This window comes from Pseudorca crassidens, chromosome 16 (genome assembly GCF_039906515.1).
Source record: "Pseudorca crassidens isolate mPseCra1 chromosome 16, mPseCra1.hap1, whole genome shotgun sequence".
NCBI lineage: Eukaryota > Metazoa > Chordata > Mammalia > Artiodactyla > Delphinidae > Pseudorca > Pseudorca crassidens.
Genome location: NC_090311.1, coordinates 19233811 through 19252697, shown reverse-complemented (window position 1 = coordinate 19252697; position 18887 = coordinate 19233811). Strand labels below are relative to the sequence as shown.

At 46.1% G+C, this 18887-nt stretch overlaps 1 protein-coding gene across 4 annotated transcripts in view; it reads left to right on the top strand.

The window, feature by feature from the left end:
- The window catches only part of RBM20 (RNA binding motif protein 20), a 216924-nt gene that overhangs the window by 151857 nt on the left and 46180 nt on the right, over window positions 1–18887 (top strand). For 3 of the 4 annotated variants that reach the window (XM_067709434.1, XM_067709435.1, XM_067709436.1), the window contains exons 2-6: window positions 1381–2467; window positions 3866–3927; window positions 5794–5885; window positions 6693–6790; window positions 18460–18594. In XM_067709434.1, coding sequence (XP_067565535.1) covers window positions 1381–2467; window positions 3866–3927; window positions 5794–5885; window positions 6693–6790; window positions 18460–18594 — 1474 coding nt within the window. The remainder of the gene's footprint in view (window positions 1–1380; window positions 2468–3865; window positions 3928–5793; window positions 5886–6692; window positions 6791–18459; window positions 18595–18887) is intronic. The other variant, XM_067709437.1, reaches the window with a different exon arrangement.

Sequence of the window (18887 nt, the reverse complement as noted above, 5' to 3'; positions counted from 1 at the left end):
AATAAGATTCTGTGAGAGCCCACCACTGCCTGTGATCTCAAATTCAGATTCTTCACTTGTAATTTTTTGATTGTTTCCTGTGCTAGTTGGGTTTGAGAGTGAACTGAAGGGCACATGATTCTTGTTGCTTTTGGATGTGAAATGAGGACAAGGATGAAAATGTGTTCGGCAGAAATATACACACACAATTCACTCTGTGTGCAATTTTGAAGACTACTTTTTTCATTTAACATTAGAGTCTATGGATTTTTCTCGTGTCACTAATTTTTTTTTCCTTTGTAAACGATGACCTTACCAAATTCAAAATGGAGCCTATGACCGGCAAGGATGAGTGTGGGATGAGGATGGGAGAGCAGATACCCAAGGAGGACTTAGTGTGGTGGCATGTTTTCTGTCTTAAGCTTGGTGATGGGAACACTTTTTTGTTTGTTTTGGTTTTTTTTGCGTTACGCGGGCCTCTCACTGCCGTGGCCCCTCCCGTCGCAGAGCACAGGCTCTGGACGCTCAGGCCCAGCGGCCATGGCTCACGGGCCCAGCCGCTCCACGGCATGTGGGATCTTCCCGGACCAGGGCATGAACCCGTGTCCCCCGCATCAGCAGGCGGACTCCCAACCACTGCGCCACCAGGGAAGCCCGGGAACACTTTTTTGAATGTCTTAAATATTACATAATACAATAGAAATGTACGCACCAGTAGTGAATGGTTACTGAACATTTCATTCTATAAATATGTTATAATTTACTCACTTTAAAACTCCCCTCCCTACTATTATCAGTTATTTGTAACTTTCAACGTTGGACTCTTAAATAATGTAGTATCATTAAACATCTTTGGGTATCAAGTTTTGTCTGCATTTTAGCTCATTTTCTTAGGCTAGATTTATAGAATTGAATTATTGGGTCAAAGAGTATGGCTGTAATGAATACATGTCGCCAGACTACCTTTGGACAAAGTCGCACAAGTTTAGACTATCATTGATGTCGTATCCATTCTGCTTTATCTCACCAGCACTGAGTGCTGTGAGATATATATATGGCTATATAGTTATATATACGTGTATATATATATATATATATATATATATATATATATTTGCTACTTTGCTAGGCAAATATTTGTTTCTAATGGTTTTACTTGTATCTCTTTGATTACCAATGAGATTGAACATTATACCCTATGAGAATTTTTCTGTTGGAGTTTTAAAATAATTGTTTAATTGATGTGTATGAGCATAGGTTTTTGCAGACTCGATTACATGTGGGGCCTGTGTGGGAGGGTCTTGTTTGTATGGGAGGGGCGACCACAGATGAGCAGACAAACAGCCTGTTGTCCCCCTGGGTGGAAAACAGCTGTGCATCTAGGCCTTTGTCTCCCTGCAGTGCCGCCAAACTCCTGGACAAGACCCCGTTCTCGGTCAGTAACCCAAACCCGCTGCTTCCTTCGCCCGCGAGCCTCCAGCTGGCTCAGCTGCAAGCTCAGCTCACCCTCCACCGGCTAAAGCTGGCACAGACGGCCGTCACCAACAACGCTGCGGCCGCCACCGTCCTGAACCAAGTCCTCTCCAAAGTGGCCATGTCCCAGCCTCTCTTCAACCAGTTGAGGCATCCGTCCATGATCAGCTCCCCCCATGGCCACACCGGGGTGCCCCAACACGCAGCAACCATGCCCAGTGCCCGGTTTCCCTCTAATGCAATTGCCTTCTCGCCCCAGGGCCAGACACGAGGCCCAGGGCCCTCTGTGAGTCTCCCCAGCCAGCCCCCCAATGCCATTGTGATGCACCCTTTCAGCGGGGTCCTGCCTCAGACCCCTGCCCAGCCAGCAGTCATCTTGGACATCGGCAAGACTGGGCCCGCCCCTGCTGCAGCGGGATTCTACGAGTATGGTAAAGCCAACTCGGGCCAGGCATATGGCTCTGAAACTGATGGTCAGCCCAGTTTCCTGCCAGCCTCGGCCTCTACCTCGGGCGGCGTGACCTATGAAGGGCACTACAGCCACTCAGGGCAAGATGGCCAAGCCGCCTTTCCCACGGACTTCTACGGACCCAACGCCCAAGGGTCACAGGTGGCAGGTGGATTTGCGGCTGAGCCGGCCGGGGGCTTGAAAGGCGAGGTAGGTCCGCTGCTGCAGGGTCCGAACAGCCAGTGGGAGAGCCCCCATGGATTCTCTGGCCAAAGCAAGCCCGATCTTAGAGCAGTCCCCAACCTGTGGCCTCCAGCCCCCAGCCAGCCCTATGAGCTGTATGACCCCGAGGAGCCCACCCCAGACAGGACCCCTCCTTCCTTTGGGGGTCGGCTCAACAACAGCAAACAGGGTTTCAGCGGAGCCTGGCGGCGGGCCACGGAGGAGCAGGCGATGCTGTCTGTGCAGCCCTTGCAGGCGCACGAGCTGAATGACTTTCACGGTGTGACCCCCCTCCACCTGCCCCACGTCTGTAGCATCTGCGACAAGAAGGTGTTTGATTTGAAGGTGAGTCATCCAGGACCGGCTGGGAGCCACAGCTGGAGCCTTGTGGGCTCTCCACCACAGCCCAACTCCTGCTGCTCACGGGCAAGGAACTGTGACATTTGGGGACTGGGTAACAGAATTTTGCCATCGGTACCCTTGACGAAAAGCCTAGGTATTAGAACCAGAAGGAATTTCAGAAATGTATCAGGGCCAGTCCCTTGCTTTAAGGCAAATGAGAGATTCTTACCCATGGTTATAGGTGAGAGATGAGGGTGAGTGGAGGACCAAGTGACCCCACTTGGGTTATGGAGAAGGGACTCAGGAATTAGCCTCTAACTCCTTGCCTACATTCCTTGAGAACGTATACTGTACTGAGTACAAAAGGGGGAAAGTGTTAGCAGAATTTTGAGTTGGGCAAGGGAGTAATTCTCAGGTGGGACCTAGACGAATTGTTATAGAGAGGCCTCAGCTTCTGCATCTGCAAAATGGAGGTAGAGCCTTATTACACCTTTTCAGTGGTTATGAAGTGCTTTGGGCCCCTGCAAACAAAAGTCCATGGTAGTATAAATTTTCCCCCAAGATGTATTGATGATGCAGTAAAATATTCCAAAGCAAGAATAATTGCAGTTAGCATATATTAAACCCTTCCTCTGTGTCAGCGGTAACTCTCCAAGGTAGATACTATTATTATACTCATTTTACAGATGCAAAAACTGAGGCCCAGAGAGATGAAATGACTTGTCCAGGGCCCCATAGCCAGAAAGTGGTGGAGTGGAGATTCAAACGTGGGTCTGACCCTCCCAGAGCCTGTGCCTCTTATCACTGAGCTGTACGGCCTCTTGTCTCTCATCTTGTCTGCAGAGCACAGTAATCCTTGTTTAGCGGGTAACACACCACAGTGTGTCATTCACCCCTGCTTGGGTTATGTCATGCAAACGCATCCCTGTCACTTGGGTGGACCACACCCTCTCACCTCCTGTCTCAGGAGGGGGCCGGCTAACGTGGGAGGTGATGGAGGATTTTGTCTCTCATAAGTCTTTTCTAAGGCTTTGCAACTCCCTGGGAGTCCACCTGCCAGATTCTCATATGGAAGTACATCGGAGGTGTGGTGGGACCAGGGGCCCCCTGAGAGGGGAAGAGGAAATCGGACTTGTGAATCTGGGCTCCTGTCCAAGATAGGCATGGGATGTGCAGGTGGAGGCCAATGATGATGATGATGACAGTGACGGCTGGTTAGGGAGGCAGGAACGGGGGAGGAGCCTGGATGGGAGGGGAGCAGGGGAGGGAGAGGCATCAGCAGGGCTGGTCCAGCATCTGGGCACTCTGCCCTCCCTGCCCTTAGGAGGAAATCTGTACTCATCCACTGCCTTCCTGGGGGCTCAGTTCTCCTTCGGTCATTTTTCTCTCCTTCTGGCCTAGGACTGGGAGCTGCATGTAAAAGGGAAACTCCATGCTCAGAAATGCCTGCTCTTCTCTGAAAAGTAAGTGCTGTCCGGGAGGACAGGTTCATGCATGCACTCAGCGCACGTTCACTGAGCACTTACTGTGCGCCTTGCTTTGTTCTTGCTGGGGAAAGAGCAGAGGACAAAACAAGCAAATCCCTGTTGTCAAGGAGCTTTACACTTAATGGCAGGGGGGTGGGGCAGTGTCAGATGATAAACTAGTGAACTCTATAGCATCTCTGGTGGTAAACGCTAAGCAGAAAACGGCATCAGGGCAGAGGCAGGAAGTGTGTGTGTGTGTGTGTGTGTGCACACTCAGAGGGGCTGGTGGTGGGAAGGCCTCACTGAGGACATCCCAGGAGGGCATGGAATGAACCGTGGTGGTCTGGGGGACATGCACTCCCAGCAGAAGGAACAGCGAGTTTGAGGGCCCTGGCGTGGTCCAAGGATGCTCAGGCAGCATCAGTGTGAGCAGTGCGGAGTACCTGGGAGGAGGAGCCAGGGAAGCAGTGGGGCTGCATCCTGAGCACTGGGGCTTGTGGAGAGGACTTTCACTTTTGATTTGAATGGGACTGGAGCCCCGGAGGGCTGAGCAGAGAAGGGATGTGCTCTGGCTTCACTGACTGGGACCCTGGCTGCCATGCTGAGAATAGGTGGTGGGGGCAAAGGCAGACTCGGGGAGACCAGTGAGGAAGGGGTTCCAGATACCCACACAGAAGAGAGGAGCCTGGGCCCAGGGATGTAGAACAGAGGATGGGGTTAAGTGTTTTGAAATGAGCTCATCCAAAAGGCCTCCCTTCCTTATTTACAGTAACCAACAGGTAGAAGCAACCCAAATGTCCAGGCCAGGTAAATAGATAAACACATGTGGTCTGTGTTTACAGTGGGATATTATTCAGCCTTCAAAAGGAAGGAATTTCTGACACAGGCAACAACATGGGTGAACCTTGAGGACGTTACTCTAAGTGAGATAAGCCAGTCACAAAAGGACAAATGCTGTGTGATTCCACTTCCAGGAAGTACTGAGAGTCGTCAGATTCATAGAGACAGAAAGTAGAAGGGTGGCTGCCAGGGGCGGGGAGCAGGGGCTGGGGAGGTAGTACAGAGTTTCCGTTTTACAAGATGGGAAAGAGTTCTTCGGAAGATGGAGGGTAGCGATGGTTGCCAAACAGTGTGAATGTACTCAATGCCACCGAACCGTACACTTAAAAATGGTTAAGATGGTAAGTTTTATGTTATGTGTATTTTACCACAATTTAAAAAAGTGATTTTAAAAAGGCATTTCTTTTCTGGCTCCCCATTTTTTTATTGTGATAAGACTCACCATTTTAACCATTTTAAGGTGTACAATTCAATGGTGTTTAGCACATTGACGAGGTTTTGCAAATACTACCAGTCTCTAGTTCCAGAACATTTTCATCACCCCCAGAGGAAACTTATATCCATTAGGCAGTCACTCCCCATTCCCCCTCCCTACCCCCAGCCCCTGGCAACCACTACTCTGCTTTCTGTCGTCATGGATTTGCTTCTTCTGAACATTGAATATGAATAGAATCATATAACATGTGACCTTTTGTGACTGGCTTTTTCACTTAGCATAATATTTTCAAGGTTCACCCACATTGTAGCGTATGTAGCCTTTTTATGGCTGAATAATATTATATATATATATATATATATATATATATATATATAAACATTGTGTTTATCCATTCATCTTTTGATCTGTATTTGGGGTGTTTCTACCTTTTGGTTATTATGAATAGGGCTGCTGTGAACATCTCTGTTTGAACATTTATTTTCTGCTATTTGGGGTCTAAGCCTTGGAGTGGAATTTCTGGGTCACATGGGAATTCTTTGTTTAACTTATTGAGTAACTGGTTTCCCTTTTTCACCCCTCTCCAGCGCCGCTGTCCGGTGTGTACTCGGTTCTGCAGAGGGAACACTGTGTGCCTCTCCCAACAGCACAGCCGTTTATAACCCTGCTGGGAATGAAGGTGAGAAAGGGCCCCACAGATCAGCAGCTTGAAGCAGAAATCAGTTTTCCAAAGGCTTCTTACTCCCCACCTTTATTTATTTATTTTTTTAACATCTTTATTGGAGTGTAACTGCTTTACAATGTTGTGTTAGTTTCTGCTTTATAACAAAGTGAATCAGCTCTACATATACATATATCCCCATATCTCCTGCCTCTTGCGTCTCCCTCCCACCCTCCCTATCCCACCCCTCTAGGTGGACACACAGCACCGAGCTGATCTCCCTCTGCTATGCGGCTGCTTCCCACTAGCTATCTGTTTGACATTTACTCCCCATCTTTAATAACCAAATGTCCCCGATGTGCCTTTGTGGACACATCTATAAAGCAAACAGATCCCAAGATGCTAAAATGCATTGGGTCTGCTCTCTGGCCTCCTCAGTGTTTTCTACGTGTTTTAGACGTAAAGCTTTGCTGGTTATCAACATGCCCAGAAGTATAATCATGCCAATCACTAATCACTGTGTTAAAATGGAATTTTCACTTTTCTCTTCCCACTTCTGTCCTAATAATGACTTTATTTTGGGGGGCTTAAACCAGTTATTTTATTATGTTTGCCTTACGACTTTTAAACATTTATGAGAAAGAATGATTTATTTCAAGAAAGAAAAGCTAAATTTAATATTTTTTTAAAAGAACATTTAGTAAAATGTCATTTTTAGTTTTAAATAGGAGGAACATTACTCTTGCACATATCCATAAATAATGACTTCTGAAGGTCAAGGAAATGACTAGGTTTTCACCCAGTTTTGTGTAATTTACCGTTTAGATTACTCCTCAAATCTTGGAACATCATATGCGGCCATTCCTGCGAGGTCATTTACTCAGTCAAATCCCGCATTCCCTTCAGCTTCCCCAGGGACAAATGTGAGTACAGAAGCATTTTCTCCGCTGTCATTGGTCATCATCAACGCATCTGTATCACCTGCTCTGCCTGCGTGTAGAGGTACAGAAGGGGCTGGGGTGAAGCTGGCACAGATGGGGCTTAGTGCAGAGCAGGAAAGCAGAGGTCAAGAGTTGTTTAATTCAGGGTTTTCCCTGGTGGTCCACAGGCTGGGGCTCCACGCTCCCAGTGCAGGGGGCCTGGGTTCAGTCCCTGGTCAGGGAACTGGATCCTGTGTGCCACAGCTGGGAGTTTGCATGCCGCGACTGGAGATCCCACATGCCACAACTGGGACCCGGCACAGCCAAATAAATAAATAAATGGATGAATATTTTTTTAAAAAAAGAGTTGTTTAATTCAGTCCAGCTGGTGTTGAAACACATAGATTAAAAAGCTGACATAATTTCTTAAAATTGAAAGCACTCAAAGATTTTCTAGCATTCAGCACTGGTTTAGAAAAAAATAAGTATGAGGGTTTTGTGTGTGTGTGTGTATATGTGTGTGTGTGTGTGTGTGTGTGTGTGTGTGTGTGTGCTGTGTGTTTTCTAAGACTTGGACATTTTATTGAAGTGGACCATTTCCTGTGAGTGGGTAATTCTGAAACTTGAACAGAAAGAGAAAATGTGTTTGAAAAGTACGGACCGTGCACTAGTGGTATTTTTGACCCCTTGGGGAAATGGTGACGTCTGCATAATATCAATACTTCGTTTTTAGTTGTGTTTGTGTTCCTTCCTCTCTACAACGGGCACTTTCGTCCCCCAAAGCTCTAAAGATTCATTCCTCCTTTTTCCAGCAATTGTGACAACTCGCTCTCCCCACCTCAGTTTTCCCCCTGCGTGTAGCCTGGTCCCCCAGGAGCTGCCCAGCTTCTCTTCCTCCCTGGCAAATGTGGGGAAGGGGGTGGGAGCCGCAGAGCCACCTGTAAAGCAAACTGTGTTTGGCCGAACCCTGCTCGAGGGCGCATGTCTGTGTGGTTTTGCCTGTGCCTGTATTTTTCCAATTCGTGATGTGAGCAGCTGCAGGCTCTTTCTTCTTGCGCTCAGCAGAGCGGGCCTCCACGTGCCGTCCCTTCCACGTGTCTGTCGGGGCATTTGAGCAAAACTCAGGAAGAGCAAGCAGAGAAGTGTAGGTTTTAGACCCTGGGGGCTGAGTGAGTGGGGAGGCGAAGAGGTTCATGATGAGAAGTGAGGCCTGTCTGGGCCGAGATTTCCATTTGTTTGTGTGTGTTTATTTGTGTTTCGGGGAGACGTGCTTCAAGAGGGAGCCCCTGTCTGCAAGCCCGTGTGTGAAGGAATGTTGTGGTTTCCCTCTTCAGTCTTCAGGCTGAGAGCCACGGCCCGTCAGTGACAGCTTGGGGTCAGTCCTAGGAGAGCAGAATGGCCGGGTTCAGTGAACCTGGCATTTGTCTTGGAGTCAGACGCCCGATGACTTGACCTTGTGTCCCATGGGGGCGCTGTCCGCTCCAGCACCACCTACCCCAGGGCCTGTTTCCCACACTGTGGACCACGGAGCCAGTTCTGAGACCCCAGCACTGAGCGGAAAGGGGCTGTGACCCAGACAGGGGAGGCAGGGCTGGGTGCCAGATGGGCCAGGGGTCTGGGCACGGGAAAGAGAGCCCGTGTCAACTGAGTCCCTTTATGAAGGGGCAGGGGCTGAGGGAGCGAGGAGAGGCAAGGGCAGGGTGACTCTGTGTCTGTCTGTGCCTCAACTGCGTCCTCCGGCACTGACCAGTGAACCAGAGGCCCTTTGCTGTGGATAGGGAGGCAAGAGGCCCTAAGTTCATGTCCCAGTTCCGGATCCTGCAGCTGAGAGGCCTTGGGCAAATGACTTTACTTCTCTGAGGCTCTATTTCCTTAAATGGGGAAAATACTCTCCTAATAATGACTTTTGAAGTTAGGTTTTCACTTGGCTTTGATCCTTCTGATTATGCCTCTAATCTCGGAACATCTTATGTGGCCATTTGAGCACAGTCTCCTGATTCGATGGTCTGAGGGTAGACCAGCATTGTCCTGCCCTCGTGAGGGTCAAATGAGACCATGTAGGTGACAATGCTTTGTGAACCGTGCAGTGTGTAAGAAGTAATAATGGCTATTTTTGTGTAACGAGTCTGTTTAGCCTGCTGTGGGGAACCTATGCTAAGGCTAGCTCTGTCCGCTGGTCATGTGATTTGGGGCCAGTCTCAGTGTCAGCGTTCCTCCTGTGCGAATCTGTCTGGGAATCCCTGTAGTCATATCTGCCTTCCCCAGCCCGAGAGATGCTGAGAGGCTCCCACGGAAGGGCTTTACTTAGGTGAGGGGCAGGCACGAGCGATCTGCTGACACGTGACCTTTCATGAGTACAGTTTCCTCCAGACGCCTAGAGATGGGCATTCATCTGGCTTGAGCCTGAGAAGCAACACAAGGAACATTTTGCTTTCAGCACTGGCAGCAGCAGGAAGATGATGGAGAGCCCAGAAATTGTCGGATATGATCATAATAGCACATTTACATAGTGCCCAACACATTCTTAGCATTTTTTTGTATGTATTAGCTCATTTAATCCTCCAGACAACTCTGTGAGGGGAGGAAACTGAGGCACAGAGACACTAAGTAACCTGCCTAAGGTCACACAGCTGGTAAATGGCAGCACTGGGATTTGAACCCAGGGAACCCGGCTCTATCTAGAAGCCTCATTTTTAACCGCTAAGTGCTGCTACCCAGCTCTGAGGGTCTCTGACTTCTCTCCCTCGTGATGATTCTCTCATTAGTAAGTTCCCTCCTCCCCTACTCCCACTCCACAAGCTGCTTAGCAGGCTCTGAGGCTGCCTGGGGCGATGAGGACTTCTCAGGCTTTGGCCAGCAGCCGTGGAGCAAAAGGTGAAAAGGCCATCAGACCCAGCAGCCGAATTCTCCTGTACCGTGACAGTGTCTCCCAAGATGAACCCGACATTTGGAGGCATTTCTATATACCCATTGGAGGTGAAGAGCTCTCATCTGACTGGTTTTATCGTTACAAGTGCTGCGAAGCCTTGCTGGTCACGTGAGCTTCCCAAGGATAATCTGGGGGATGAGGACACAGTTTGCCCCAGCCACTCCCTGCATCATCAGTGCCTAGATGTTCACATCCTTCTGTCGGCTTCTGGTCCTCTTGTTGCCATTTCTGGCAAATGCTATCGAATGTGGGTATGTCACTTTGGAAAAACCTGAAATCCAAAAATATTGACCTCTGGAGAAGAGCCGAGAAATGAAGAGCTGATGAATCTGCTACGATGCTCTGCGAGGCTCCTTTAAGTAGCAGGAGAGTTCCTCAGAAAAATTATTGGGTTTTTTTCTGCCTACAAATGCTGACCTACCAAGATAAGTAGATACATCAAGGGGTGGTTACTGTGTTACCAGAGGATGCTTTTCTGGGCTCCACGAGTGGCCAGCGAGCTCCTTTTGCATTCTGTTGGTTTTTTCTGTTTACATATTTATGCTTTTTGTGAAAATTCAAACAGAAAAGAAATATTTAAGGAGGACAGTGAAATTCCTCCCACTTCCCCCCTTCCAGCTACTATAGAGAACCCATAAAGGCTTTGATGCCTTTTCCTCCAGGAGTGTGTTCCAGTCCAGTGCCAGGGCTTTTTCTGCCTGATTCCGTTTACATGAGTCTTTTCAGAAACACATTTCGTTGAGTAAAAGCTGGAACAGCCAGGACTCAGCCATTGTCATATCACTATTGTTTATGGAGCAAAGAGCAGTCTTTCCTTCTAAAGCCCTCTGTTTTTAAGCAGGGGAACACAGTGACAGGGTGCTCCGTGTCATGACTGAGGCTTCAGAGGGTATCTGAACTGCCACGACATCTATAATGACCACATGACGCATCTACGGCCTCCCCCAAGCCCAGGCTTGGCTGAATTCACATTTGTCTCAGCTCGGTGGGAATGCAAGCCCTTTGTTTCCATGTTTATTTCTGACAGAGATGGGGGCACTGAAGTGACAGTCGTGTGCTGCATTTGCCGAGGGTGGGTGCTTTGTGTCTGTCCCCTCCAACCCCAGGGTCCTCCAGCCCCAGGGTCCTGGGAGAGGAGCATTCACTTTCACTTAAGCTTCTGCCATTTGACAGAGCAGACGCACTTTATCCTTTGCTGCCTGAGTTGTCATAAACAGAGTAATCAGGTTTCTAGAAGGGGCCATAGGGGCCTTCTCAGGCTGTAAATCGTTTTCTTGCGCCTGCCTGAGATGCACTTTGCCTGCTGGCTGTCCCCGGAAAACCGCCTTGTAGTTTTCACAGCCACCTTGGAGTTTATTTAGTGCTGGTGCCTCAGATGGGGCCTCCCTGGCCTGGGATGATACACATTGTTTTTATGGTTTCTTTCTCTCCAGGACCCTGCACACCAGAAAACGTGTATAAATAAGGAAACTGAGGCACAGGAAAATAGAAATGTTTTTGAAAGACCAGAGGTTTAAGTCATACGTTGTCCCTCAGATTGCTGGCTGTTTCTTGAACATCTGTCTGTCCAGCTTGGCCTTCTGGGTCCGTGGCTCAGAGCACTCTGGTCTCCTGACCGCCAAAGAGCATGGAGAGTTCTTAACTGATGTGGCACCCTCCCTCACCATTCCAGCTCTGTCCTCGCTCTTGTCCCCTGGGCAGGGGTCACCTTGTACATTTTCGAAAAGAGCAACGAGTGGGGAAAGAGGAGACCTGGGTAGGTTTTGTTTTCTGGGTTTTTTCCTTTTCTTTTTACAAATCTGAATTATTTTTTCTTGTTGCAAAGCCAGTAAAATGATGTAAAAAATTTTAAACGGTAACAGAGATATAAAAAATAGAAACTCTAACCCTGCAGAGAAAGCCAAAGGTAAATGTCTTTGCCTATAGCTATCTATCTCTAGCTAGTGTACATGTGCATGTTCATTTACTAAAAGTATATATTTTGGGGAAAGTCAGATTACCCCATATCATCTGTTGTGCAACTTGGTTTTTTTTCACTAAACATAAACTCTCAAGACATATTTTAATTGATTTATAGACATCTTTTCACATCTGAACATAAAACACTCTCAGATGTTGTAACACCGTCTATTGTGTACGTTTACCGTAATTTATCAAGTCTGTGATTGATTGGTTTTTCAGTGAGAGTTGTTATCACACATCTACCCCTACTTCATTGCCCACAGATTAAGTTCCTTACCTTCTCCCAGGCATCAGTGTCTGCATACACATTGATGAGTGTGGACCATATGACCTCCTGGTTTTAAGGTTCCATGACTCTAAAGTTTACAGTAATGTTGAAGTTGCTCATCACATGAGCCACCCAAGACCCGTAGGCAATCCGGCACCAATAAAAGTAGATTTTCTCTAAGTCAAAGGTAATATACTTTATAAAATATTTGAAAGTATCAATAAAGACATCTTTCTATCCTCCAAGTTACACCAAGGTCCATAGCTTTGGAACTCATGCCCATTCAATCTCTGCATAGTATGTTCGAAATCAACATCATGAGAAATAAACATTTGCCCTGTGTCTGTCCTCAGGTTTGTTTAGCACAAACCCAGCAGAGGCCCACAGACTGTGTGCCAGAGGAAATTAGGTCACATCTAAAGGAGATCAGGCTGGAGCAGAGAAAATTGTTTATTGTTTACTGAAGATCGAATCTACATTTCGTAGAAGCACTTAGAAGCTCTAAGAAGCACTTTGAGAGACTTCTCTCACCCCGCAGGCCTCTTGCCCTGAGCCACATTTTTATTGCAGCTCTGTGAGTTATTTGAACTGGTGCTGTTCTTTGAACTCATCTGCGGAGCCCGTTCCCACCTGCGTCGGAGGGCATTGAAAGGTCTCAGAATCTTCCTACACAAGTCTGCTCTTTTCACATTTCCACGCATCTATAGAAGATTTGTGGGTGACTTGAGAGGTCTTGGACTCGGCTGCATGAACCATTGGAAGCAGCATCTGGTTTTAAATGAGTGACCCCAGCCTGTGAAAATGTACAGCCCAGGCGCCTGATTGCACGTAGGGCATTCGGGTCGTGCTGGTCTACGAGCGGACTGAAGTGTCCTCCGGGCTGGTGAAGGACGATTGTCCCCTTAGGTTAGTAATGAGGGCTTCAGTTACAGCCCAGACGCCTTAGCTCTCTTAGAGATTTGACCTTGGACTGGGACGTTCCAAATGCACTGTCGCATGTGTGCCTCCTGGGAGCTCAGCAGGCAGACCGTCAGGTGGGATGTTAGCGGAGCTCATCAACACCAGGTCTCACAATTCTCTCTAAACCCAGCTGCTCTTCTGCCCCAGAGCACATCTTTTAAAATTTATTTTAGTAACTTTTAATTTTAATATAATTCAGACTTACAGAAAAGTTGCAAGAAAGGTATAAGGAACACTCCCCCCACATATACCTTTTGCCTAGATTTACTACTGTTTTTACATTTTGGCCCATTTACTTCATCATTCTCTCTCTGTGTCTCTTCTGTCTCTGTCTCTTTATCATCTGTCTCTCCAACCATCTCTGTCTTTATCTGTTCATCCATCCATCCATTCATCCATCCATCTAATGATCTATGCGTATTTCTCCTGAACCATTGGAGACATGGTACCTCTTCACTCCTAACTACCTCAGCATGAATTTCCTAAGAACACAGACTTTCTCTTACATAATCACAGTACAGTTACTTTTTTTCCCAGTCCAGGAGCATCATAGCACATCCTTTAACCATTGGAGGAAAGAAGGAGACAAGTATTTATTTATGGAAGCCTGCTGATGCCAGGCCTTGCACAAAGGCACTTTACATACATTGTGGCATTTTTGTCTTCTAAACGGTCCTGTGGAATCAATGTTTATTTTCCCTGGTTTATAGACAAACAAACTCAGGCTTGGAGAAATTCAGTAACTTGCCCACGGTAGTCACTGGGGAGCAGGGACACAGACCCAGGTCTGTCTGATATTCCCACTGGCCTGGCACTGGTGCCTGAAGACCGTGAGGCGGCACACACCTGATGTGTGTCTGTCCTCAGAGAGGCAGCGTTCCCACGTGTCTTTAGTTTATCTCGGTATATGATCTCAACTCCCCTCGTTCATTCAGGGAGCAGAGTCTTTCTCAGGGCAGAGCACATTGGCAAGGTGCTCACTGCTTGGAGCTTATCTTCAGCCCTGTAAAGATGAAACCAGCACCAGCACATACAGGCCTGTCTGAACAGTGGCCGTGCTTGTGCACATATGCATGCATGCTGAAACGGCTGAGCACACAGAGTGGGAGGACAAACATTACATTCATTGGGACAGGGAGTGGGAAAAACACAGACTTCCTGTTTTTGCCCAACACAGTTGGGGAAACTTATCATTAACCTGGATCTTAGGGTTTAGCTTGGCAAGGCTTCTGAGAGGAGTGGAATTTTAGAACTTTGAGCCACATAAGCATGGATATTTTACATCTGGAGAGGACTTAAGACGTATAGACTAACTTCCTCATTCCAGACACTGGGGAACTAAGGCCCAGAAAGGAAAACTGGTTTGTCCTTGTCGTGTACCTAATCGGTCGCTGAGCTGGGACTGAAACCCAGCCCTCTGTCTTCCAAGATCAGGTTCTTTCACTACATCAGGAAGTCTTGTGCTTTTTACAGCCCAAACCATTTTCGGTTATTACTCCTACCTCGAGCAGCACCTGTCCTGCATTTCATGTTTGGCAAAAGTACTGTATCTGCCAAAGTACTTACATTAGTGAGTAATTAACTAGCTCCCCATTTTTATGAATCGAAAAACACAGACACACCAAACAGACTTTCTCATCAGGGTAAGGATCTAACCAAGATTAGCATCTCAGTAAAGAAACTCAAAGTATGATCTCGACTCAGGTTCTTTTGTTTGTTTTTAAAGTTTTTAAAGTCTTTATTGAATTTGTTACAATATTGCTTCTGTTTTATGCTTTGGTGTTTTGGCCGCCGGGCCTGTGGGATCTTAGCTCCCTGACCAGGGATGAAACCCACACCCCCTGCATTGGAAGGCAAAGTCTGAACCACTGGACCGCCAGGGAAGTCCCTCAACTCCGGTTTTTTAAATGTCAAAAATAACAATTCTTCCTTGATATATTACCTTCAAAGACCCTTCAGGACTTGGACTTCTTAGAGAACCCAGGTTGGGAATTAGCATAAGGCATCATGCTGTCTGCTCCAAGGCATGCAGGATCGTCTGTGACCCCAGTGGATAGATTTTACTCTAGAAGAGTACCACCTAGACTGTATTCTGCGTCCTCTCACCCCTTCTCCCCCATCGTCCAGAGTTCCCATAGGATGTAAGGCAAATAATAGCCATGTTTATATGAACTGTTCAAGGATAGAGTGATTATACATATAACCCCACACCCTTTATGAATCAAATATGATTTTGAACCTAGTTGAGTTTAACAAAAAGATACTTTAGTTCAGTGACAGAAAGGAAAGTAGACTGAACTACCCTACCTCAAATATTTGCAAAAGAATACCACACATAAAAAATGTTTCTAACTGGTTAAGATTTCTCACATGCCCTGACACCAGACACAGCACAGATTTTTGATGGGCAAGATTTTCATTTCATGGGTCCCTTAGAAAATGATACACTGAAGGGAACTGGTTAAAGTGAAGAAGCTGCTTGTGGCCACTGGAGGTGCTTTGCCCCAAGGGGCCAGTATCTTGGCATACCTGTAACCCATCTGCAGTTCACCAGTGGAGAAACTCCAGATTAATATGATTAATTGGAAGATTACTAAAAATCTCATGAGTATTTTAAGTGACGACAAGGGTGTCAATAAAATCCAATTTCTATTGCTGATTAAAATCTTGGGAGGAAAAAGAGCCAATGAAATGTACTTTTTTTTCTATGTAAATAGATACTTTTTTTTTAGTTTTTCAAAACAAACAACTTTCTATTGAAGTAGAGTTGATTTACATGTTGTATTAGTTTCAGGTGTACAGCAAAATGATTCAGTTATACATATATATGTCTATTCTTTTTCAGATTCTTTTCCATTATAGTTTATTACAAGATATTGAATATAGTTCCCTCTGCCATATAGTAGGTCCTTGTTGTTTATTTGTTTTATATATAGTAGTGTGTATCTGCTAATCCCAAACTCCTAATTTATCCCTACCCCCTTTCCCCTTTGGTCACCGTAAATTTGTTTTCTATGTCTGAGTCTATTTCTGTTTTGTAAATAAGTTCATTTGTATCATTTTTTTTAGATTGCACATATAAGTGATATCATATGATATTTGTCTTTCTCTGACTTACTTCACTTAGTGTCACAATCCTCTAGGTCCATCCATGTTGCTGCAATGTACTTTTAAAATTTAAATGAAAATCTTAATTTAGACTCACTCATTTTAGCACCTTTCTAACTTGTCTGCAGTGTGACTTCATATCGTTCTTTGGTGACCAGCAGCGGTGAGGGTGTTTATTCCTCGGGAGGCATGCTCTGCTCTCAGCAGTACTTGCTACACTTACACTTGGATAAAAGCCTCTTGAGTTGCTCTTTCAGTCTGGAGGACACAATGAGAGAGGCGCTGGCCCTCGTGCCCAGTCACTAGGCAACGGGACAGGCAAGGAGCAGGGTCGGTCCAGAACTACCCTGCGTGTCTGCTCTGTTGTCCAAGCACGCGTGAGCCCGGGCCGGCCACAGCAGAGTCACATGGGCAGAAACGTGCCTGGCTCAGAGGAGCCAGCAGAGCACCCAGCCTCAGCCCTCCTGTTGATGAACTCAGAGGACTGGCCACTTTGCCCAGCCCGAGAGCTCAGTGGGGTCTGCGTTTTTGTGTGACCCCTCACCCTAATGAGAGGCAAAGATCCTGCCTCTTAGCCCTCCTCCTGTCTTCCCTGGAGAAGGGCTCGGTCCTCCTTAGCCAGGTTCGTACTCAAAGTCTCCCAGCTGATGGAGAGCACCGTTTGCACTTTAGGGAGGTGTGGGCATGCTCTGGGAGCGGCCTGGGCCACACACTGGAGACTGTTTCCTTTTGGGAAAGTGCTTGACGTCTGGACACAGTAGAGAGGGAGGTCTGCAGGGGGCACTTGGGTTTCTCCAATTCAGGGCTGAACCATCCAAGGAAATTCTTATTGACTCTTACTGTCCTCAGCCCAGATGAGACAAACGAGGGCTTTTCATGGTAGAATTACCCAATTATTAGCCCTTGTTAGGGATGAGACCTCAGACTTTCCCACTGTATTACTATAGCAGAGTAGGACCCACATCAAATGTAATTAGATGTTGAAGTTCACTTTATCATAGAAAGAAGATAGTGATTATGCAAATGTGGGCTATGCTATTAGTATGGGTTTAGAAAATTGCATCCTTCTTTTCCACATTGGGTTGGCTTATGGCTACTAACTCTTGAACCTCCTGGAGACTCCAGTCTGATTAAGGTTTGCACAGACCAAACAGACACACTTCCTCCCTCCAGGAGCTTTGATTAGGCCCGGGTCTTCATTTCTAAACTGTGTTCCTTAGAGATGCCTTTGGGACTGCTGGATGGGGGGTGGTGGCAGGGTGTTGGATCGCAAGGTTTGTCTAGAGCAGCACCTCTTTATTTGTTGAATATGTTGGGCTGGTGGGCAAGCTTTTGTTTGAAGAAAGGATTTCAAGGCTAACAAAAGTTTTGGAAACCACTGCCCTAGACCAAAGGTTGTCGCTGTGAATGTCTATGTATATGTATTAAGTTCACAAATCCTTTCTATGTTCATTTTCTTTATTGGGTTTTTAAAAAATTATAAGTCAAACAATATGAGACATACAAGAAATAGGTTAAACATCTCCCCTTACTCCCTTCCAGTTCTACCCTTTGAAGATAACCAGTACTGATAGGTTGATATGTATTGTCCCATACCTTTCTGTGTCTGTGCTGATATCCCTTAAAATGTTTCCATTGTGAAAAATTTCAAACATACAGAACAGTAGAGACAAGTGTAATTAACCCCTGTGTACTCATCCCCCAATTCCAATAATTATCAAAATTTTACATTTGCTTCATCTTTTTCTTATATTTTTTTGGATTTTTGCTTTGTTTTACAAGAATAGCATCATATTACACCTGTACTTGGCAACCTGCTTTTTACTTTATCTTAAAAATGTTTTCCTGATCAGCTCATTTACCACCTTCTTTCAATGGCTACATCGTTTTCCTTTGTAGGTGTGAACCATCAATTACTCAATCATTATCCTATGCTTGGACATTCAGGCTGTTTCCAAAACTTTTTGCAATAAATTATAAATTTATTATAATAAATTAACTGCAATAAATGTCCTTGTACATAAGTATTTACATATTGGTGTATTTATTTCTGTAGGCTAGATTTCCAAAAATGGGATGGCAGGATCCTGTGCTATGTATATTTTGAGTTTTATTCAATATGCTAAAGTACCTTCTCAGAAGATTGTAGATACACAACCTCCCACCAGCAACACATGTTATGCCCATTTCCTTATCTCTTCGACAGCCCTGGATGTGATTTCTCGTTAAAATTGTTACGAATCTTTTGTGTAAGGAGATGGCATAAAATCAATGTTTTATATGTCTCTGCAAATGGATTATTTTTCTGCATTCATTTTGTAAATTATAGTTTTTTGATCATTATTTGGGGGACGATAGCCAATAGGAGCATCTAGAATAGATAGAGGGCAAGGAGGAAATGTCTTTTGAAGACCAAACCACTGCTCTTTGTTCCCGTTTGCGCAGCGGAAAACGGGTGCTGGCCGCGTGGTACACATCTGCAATCTGCCGGAGGGAAGCTGCACGGAGAATGACGTCATTAACCTGGGGCTGCCCTTTGGAAAGGTCACTAATTACATCCTCATGAAGTCTACTAATCAGGTAGGTCTGGGCACTTTCACACTGGTATGTACCAGATAGACCACACATTGGTGGAGGGAAACTACATAATTTTTTTAAAAAGCAGCTGTTCATAACATAAAGGGGTAATACACAGCTGGCCTCCTGCTGGTACAGCACAGAGGTTTTCATTGATGATGGTGTTTTGTTTCCTCTTGTTTCACCTGACCCTTCTTGTGATGGATCCAGGCCTTTGTGAGTTACCTAGAAGTGAGGATGTGCTTTGGAATGAGGTGCTCATTATCACAGAAAAGCTAGCAGGTCCCTAAAACAGA